Source organism: Leucopleurus acutus (genome assembly GCF_964270905.1).
Source record: "Leucopleurus acutus genome assembly, chromosome: 16".
Lineage (NCBI taxonomy): Eukaryota > Metazoa > Chordata > Mammalia > Artiodactyla > Delphinidae > Leucopleurus > Leucopleurus acutus.
Genome location: NC_139158.1, coordinates 66221131 through 66228200, shown reverse-complemented (window position 1 = coordinate 66228200; position 7070 = coordinate 66221131). Strand labels below are relative to the sequence as shown.

Here is a 7070-nt window from a genome sequence, read left to right as displayed (position 1 = left end):
ACTTCTGTAGAGGAGGAGACCAGCTTTCTCACAGTCCCTGTAAAAGGGGTGAGACTGCAATTCTGAAGCCACAGACATGTGAGGGAAGGACAAAAGAAATCACCAAATGGGTATTATTACCCCCACTCTGCAGATGAAGGAAGTGAGATTCAAGAAGGTGAAGTCACTTATCCAAACTGCCACAGCTGGTAAGCAATGCAGCTGGACTTGGACGCCCTGTCTACTCTAAAGTGGTAGCTCTCACCCTGACGCTAGGAACCACCTGGGGGCTTAGGACAGTACCAGGGCCTGGGTCTCACTGGACATTCCGATTTCATCATTCTGGCGTAGGGTTCAACACTGATATATATTTTTAAGCCCCCTTCCAACCAGAGTGACTCGGACATGTGGCCGGGGTTCAGACCGCTGCTCTGAGGACTGTGTGCTCTGCGGGCGGCCTCGCAGTGCCAGGAAGCCCTCCCCAGGGTGCTTCTGCACGAGCCACGTACCTCGTGTTACACGCCCAGGCTCTTCGTGTCAGGGCTGGAAGCCCCAGAGAGGTCCCCAGGCCATGCCTTCCCCTTCCCAGCTGCAGATGGGCAGCCTCACCGCAACCCCCAGGGCAGCCACGGTGGCCACTTTATCACTCATCTGCTCTCAGAGCCTCAGTTTCCTCACTGGAAGGGGGAGGCCAACCACTAAGCTTCCTCAGACGCGTTCCGTGAGCACTGCTGGGAAAGGTGTTGGGTAAAGGTTAGAAGGTACAGAGAACACCAGCCCAGGAATACCAAAACTAGCTTTTATTTGTCCAAAAGTCACATCGAGCTCCATAAAAACTGTTTCTGGGGGAGGCCCAGAGAGAGTCCCTGCTGCCCAGGGCCAGGGGCCGCTAGAAGTTCTCCAGCAAGCCCAGGATGCGCTTCTGCTCGCTGTCCCGGAACTCCGGGCTCCGGCCATCCCCGATGTTCTCCGCATACTCTGGGGAGACAAAGACAGGGTTAGGCATGAATCTGAGGCGTGGGGTCCTTCGTGGCCGGGTCACATCATGCCTCTCCCTGAACCCCAGCTCCCGTAGGGTGTGTGCTGCTCTAATGCCTCCAGTGGCAGCCACGGTGGCAGTTGTGTGCAAACTCCTTGGTCTGGCATTCAAGGCCCACTGGGGAAAGGGCCCAACTCCCCTGTCCCTGCCCGCATTCCCCTCCTAGCTGCAGCCTTTCTTCACTTAACACACACAGTGGATGCTATTATGGGCAGGTGCTGCCCAGACCCAGTGGTTCTCAGAGCGGGAACCCCAACCAACAGCAGCAACATCACGCAGGAACTTGTTAGAAATGCAGATCTGGGGACTTCCCTGGCGGTCCAGTGGTGAGAACTTGGCACTTTCACTGCCGGGGCATGGGTTCAATCCCTGGTCGGGGAACTAAGATCTCACAAGCTGCATGGCGCAGCCAGAAAAAAAGAAATGTAGAGTTGGGTCCAGTTCAGACCTACTTATTAGGAAGCTCTGAGGACGGGGCCCAGCAGTCTGCGAACAAGCCCTCCAGGCGGTGCTCATGCTGCTCACATTTGAGAACCACTATCTGAGGCAACGGGGATAAAGTCCTGATCAAAACAGGACAGGTGAAAATCTCTGCACTTGTGGAGCCTACTTTCTAGTGGGGGAGACAAACCGAAAGGTAAATAAAATATATAGGGTGGCTGTCAGAAGGCCTCAGAGATGGGGGATTTGATTAAAGACCTGAAGCAGGCGTGTGGGGGAATATCCGGGAGCGAGTGGCAGAGGCGCAAGCGGAGCAGGGGCCGAGAGGGGAGCATGCCTGGACCCTCTGCGGTGAGCAGGGAGCAGAGCCGGGGAGGGGCGGGGCACGGGTCGTGTGGGGCCACTGTAAGGACTTTGGACTTTCCCCCGCGATGAGAAGTTATAAGAGAGTTTTAAGCAGAGGAATGACATGATTTGACTTCAGCCAGCTCACTCTAGCTGCTGTGCGGAAGATACCCTTAAGGTGGCAAGGGCAGAAGGAAGGAGATGTGATTTGATTGGTGGTTTGGTCCAAGGAGGTCATGGTAGAGGTGAGAAGTCTTCAGATTTTAGATGTATTCTGAAGGTGGATCCAGCAGGATTTACTGAGAGACTGGAAATGGGGCGTGAGAGAAAGAGATGTGGATAGTGAAGTTGCTAAGAAATACGACAGGGTAGTGGAGAGGGTGACAGGGAGCTTGGAATTCCTCCAGGGAATAAGGGGAACAGGTGTCTGCACCACCAAGGGGGGCGCTGGGGTACAGTCCACTGACATGAGATTGAAACAAATGGGTGTTTTTTGGAAAGAGGGAGGGAGAAAGAATGGTCTAGAGACGCCCAGGAGGAGCGTGGAAGGCCCCTCCTCCGTCTCCAGTGGTAAAAGGCATGTGGGAGAAAGCAGGTACCACTTGAGAGGACCCATCCCCGGTAGAGACAGCTTTAGTTAGAGCAGGAAGATAAAGGAACTACGCCTAAAGAGGATGGGAATACAGGACATGATGCTGATGACAGAACATAATCAAGGAGTTGTAAGGTGGGTAAACATATGGTCCCGTTTCCCCTGTTATCCCAACAGAGTACTTAACACACCTCCATTTTATTCTCAAAAGTGTCCTGGCCCCCCCAGATTATGTGGTCAGCTGGTTTTAGGAGGCGGGAAGGGGTGCGATATGGCACAGAAATGATGTGTGGAGCTTAGGGATGAGAGTGCAGGGCCTGTGTGGTGAGTGGGGCCCTGGGTTTCCTGTGGTCGCTCCCAGAGCACAGTGGACGGGGACGGGGGACGGAGAGCCAAATCCTCTGTGCGCTGACCGTGCCCTGCCCCCGCCCTCAGACAGGAGATGGTGCAACACTGTGGGCTGTGTTTGTATCCTGACTCTGACTCACAATCCTAGGTGGCCTTGCGTGGTCTCCCCCTCAGCAAATGCATGTAAAGAACCTATAACAACAGATGTTCAAGATACGCTAGCTCCCTCCCTGAGCCTGCTTTGCTCAGGCCAGCAACATCTCTCTCAGGGAAACACCACACATCCTTCAAGGACACCTTCTCCGCAAAGCCCCGCCCGCTCACCTCTGACTCCTGTTCCTGTCCTCAGGCCTCTGTCTCCACCGCAGGCCTGACTTCTAGATCATCTTCTACTTGTCCCCTCTCTCCCTCTAGACTGACAGCTTCATGAAGGTAGGGGCTTCCGCCTTACTTTCAGCTAAGTTCCCAGCAGAGCTTGGCTGAGAGCCAACTACCAGTCTGGTGCTGTGAATAAGCTCTCAAAGCAGTGGCTCAGGAATGAGTGCCTGCGGGTCTGCCCCCAGCTCCCTGCCTGGGGTGGCCTGAAATGGAACAATAGAAAGCTCTCTTGCAAGAGGCTTCTGCATAATAAAACATCTGCTCATCCAAATCAGACAAAGAGTGGGGAAAGGAAAGAAAGCCTGCAAACCCTCCCCTACCTCCCATCCCCCACCATGATGGAGAAATACCTTGCCCCTGCCACTTCTTCAGTTTTCCTCCATCCTCTTTATTACTTTGGACACGTGCCGGAAAACGGGACTTGGGATTCCGACATGTGCCAGCTGTGTGTCTCCCCCTGGAAATCATCCTCTTCTGTTAGGCCCATCCATCACCTCCAACAGCAAACGGCTGTGATCCCTTCTATTAAGTCTCCTTAAAGGGAGGGCTGGGGTGATGGGAGAACAGAAACTGGGCTGCGGGAGAAGGCTAGGGGCTGTATGTAAGTGGTATCTCTTACTCACATGTGAATGATCTAGTCGCTGCCCCAGGAGAGAGAGAAATGACCATTATAGCATTTAATACCCTCAGAGGCATGGTCTGAAAGCAAGAGTCTTAATGGACTGAACTAACACTTTGTTCTCCTAATGTATTCTCAGACCCAGGAGAGAGGGAAGTGGAGAAACAGTCTGATCCTTTGGGGCAGTGATTTTTTTTCCAAGTAAAGCCAACTTCCCTGGAGGGACCTAATCTCTTTCTAGGGATGCGCAGAGTAGAGGCCCAAAGTTTGTGTCAATCCCCTGCTGAATCACCCCTCCAAAGGCCTTAGAAAAACACATGCCACCGCTGTACACAGAGCACCCACCCAATGGACAAGTCTCCTCTGTTGCTCCACATGCGGGGAAGGAGGAAACAGTCAGATTCCCTGCTCTCTGGAGATGGGCTGTGAAGGACGTTAGTAGGATCTGGAAGAGGGGCTATCCTGTACAGAGTGGAATGGGACCTCACATGTGGTGAACACTGTTTACGTGCCAGACATTTATCTATATAGTCTCATATAATCTTTGCAGCAATCCTATAAGGCAAAGAGCACCACCTCTGTTTAGAGATGAGGAGACTGAGGCATATTAGAGAACTGAAGCAACCTGCCCAAGTCTAGGATGGTAGAGGAACTGATATTCAAACCAAGAACATGTGTCAGAAGTGAAAAAGGCACGCCAAAAGCCATGGGGGTGGGGCTGGGGAGCCGGTCCCCAAAGTGGCATCCTCTTACCTAGGCAGTTATCTTACCCTGCCTGTTCCCCATCCTTTGGGGAAAAAAACTCCAAAGCAGCCCAGCCGTGGCAGGGCGTCTGGCTACAACGTCCTCACAAAAGGTAAGGCTCTTCAGCGCTTTGTGACCACCTAGAGGGGTGGGATAGGGAGGGTGAGAGGGAGACGAAAGAGGGAGGAGATATGCGGATATATGTATATGTATAGATGATTCACTTTGTTATAAAGCAGAAACTAACACACCATTGTAAAGCAATTATACTCCAATAAAGATGTTTAAAAAAAAAAAAAAGGTAAGGCTCTGGAGGGAATGTCCTGGAGTAAAGGGGCCTCAGCAGTCAGAACAGATGTGGAGTGGGCTGCTGGGGCCATGCTCCCTCACGCCAGGTCACTGAGTGTCAGGGCTGGCAGGCCTCTCAGAAATGTACTGCAACTGGATGGACAGGTGACCGGCCAGGGTCCCGCAGCAAGCCAGCCACAGGGCCAGGCCCACCGGGTCTGACAAGCCCCGAGTGCTCTCCCACTGGCCGTGGCAGCTGGTACCAACAGTGTGTACCTCACCTCTCACCCTCTACCCCCTACCCCAACTCATTCTTTGTTTCCAGAGTAGAATCCTATTTGGAGCAAACCTTGGTGGTGCCAGCTACCTCTGGTTATTAAAGCTGCTGCAGCAGTTTATAAATATTGAACAGATTCCTCCCAGAGGTCTCGGGAAAGAGTCCTCTTTGCTCTGTGCGCACGCGCGCGCGCGTGTGTGTGTGCGTGCGTGCGTGTGTGTGTGTGTGTGTAAGAAAGGGAGAGAATGCAGGAAAAATGGGAGACGCTAGATGAAGGGAGAACTTCAGGGTAGGGGAGAGGGAGAGGGGAGACAGGAAGAGTGTGAGTCGGGCTGGAGAGTGAGAAAGACGGTGTACACATAGACTCCCTTCTCGACTTCCCCAGCATTTTCAAATGCTCTTACAATAAAGGCTTTGATGGAGATCAAAAACAGGCAGCAGTGCTGAACGCATAAATATTAAAGCAAACTTTAGACAGCAGGTTTACTATTCAGACATGGAATACAAGCTGTTCTGTTTTTGGTAAGAGGAAGAGGGAGGGACACCCGGGCTGGCGGATGGGGAAGGACTGTCTTTGAGGACGGAGACTGGGACCAGCGCTCACAAGCCTGGTTCAGATCCCTGGACCTTAAGCCTTAAACACTCACCCTTCAAAAAGTGCAGGAGGAAGGGTGAGTGGGGAGAAGAGGAACGCCAATATTTTAACACTGAAAACCCTTGAAGACATAGAAATAATCACAAAACAGAAACTGGGAAAGTAAAATCCTTGAGGTCTAACAGAGAGTCCTTAACGACAAGGATGAGCGTGGAGGGACTAATGTCACTTCTCTAGGAGGAGGATGTTGTGCTGGGGCTGCAACTGGGGATATAAGCTTCATCAGGGATCTGATTAAAATGAAACCTACTTAAAGGAGGAGGAGAAGGAAACTTACCCTTTGCTTACAGCGCTAACAGGGTCACATCCCTATAGACCATTTTCCCACAGACCTTTCAGCTGCTTGAAAAAGCACCACCTACCCCTTGCACCCCCACCAGGCCCTGAGGAGTATGGCCTGGGTGCTGGTCCATGGGCTTTCCTGCCAGCACTGGTGAAAGGATTAGGCCAAGGAAGGGAAGGAAGGAACCTGCCTTTACTGAGCAAGTATTCTGTCCCAGGCCCCCAACTGCATCTCAACCTCAGCCTTCCTTGGGGCAGTATTCACTTTCGGTTTGTTTCTTACAGAGGAGTAAAGGAAGGCTCAAACCGGTTATCTACTAACTTACCCCAAGTTACAGAGAGCCAGAATTCTTGCTGGCCTGTGCCTCTCAGCTCTGCTTATTCCTGCGCGAGCTGGGATGTGAATCACAACGGTGACGGTAGCTACCGTTATCAGGCACTTATTACGTGCCAACATGTAGGCACTTTACCTGCAGCACCTCATCTAATTCCCACAGCAACCTTTTGAGGCAGATTACCCTCATCTTATAGACACTGTGGCTTAGGGAGAGGGCAAGTAGCTGCCTAAGGTTAAACAGCCCCTCCGGGGTCCTTTCCTGCCTCCCAACCCTAGAGGCCATAGCAGCCATGGCCTGGTGCAAGTCACACACATCAACGTGTCACCGGAAGAGAAACCCTATCAGCTTCTGCAGCTTTCAAATCACAGAGGCAAAGCTCAGGTTACCAAGAGCTGAACTCAATATGGAAATACGTGTTTATGAGCTTCTGAGAGAAGACTTCAAGCCATAAAGGACACAAGCAAATCAAAGGGCCGGGAGCCAATCTCTGAAAGCATTCTGAAGTCTTTGGCTCAGTCTTTTCGCCACCAGTGACAAGAGTTTTGAGTCAGTAATCCTCTAAGCTTTCCTCTGCCAAACAGCCCAGCACCATCTGATCTTCCAACAACTTTCACCAGTGACTAAAACATCCAGGAGACTCACCAGAGGCTTCCAGGCTAACCCCTGGCACAAGTATTTATACGAAGAAGTATTCCCAGGTCACAGTGCCTACTCCATATCCAAGGAGAGGACCACTCAGTGCACA

The 7070-nt window shown here is 52.1% G+C and overlaps 1 protein-coding gene across 2 annotated transcripts in view; it reads right to left on the bottom strand.

Annotated features, from left to right (window-relative positions):
• Positions 1–764: 764 nt before the first annotated feature.
• CTNNBL1 (catenin beta like 1) overlaps positions 765–7070 on the bottom strand; it is a 169881-nt gene continuing 163575 nt past the window's right edge. For both annotated transcript variants that reach the window (XM_082856362.1, XM_082856363.1), the window contains one exon: positions 765–957. In XM_082856362.1, coding sequence (XP_082712488.1) covers positions 869–957 — 89 coding nt within the window. In that variant the 3' untranslated portion in view covers positions 765–868. The remainder of the gene's footprint in view (positions 958–7070) is intronic.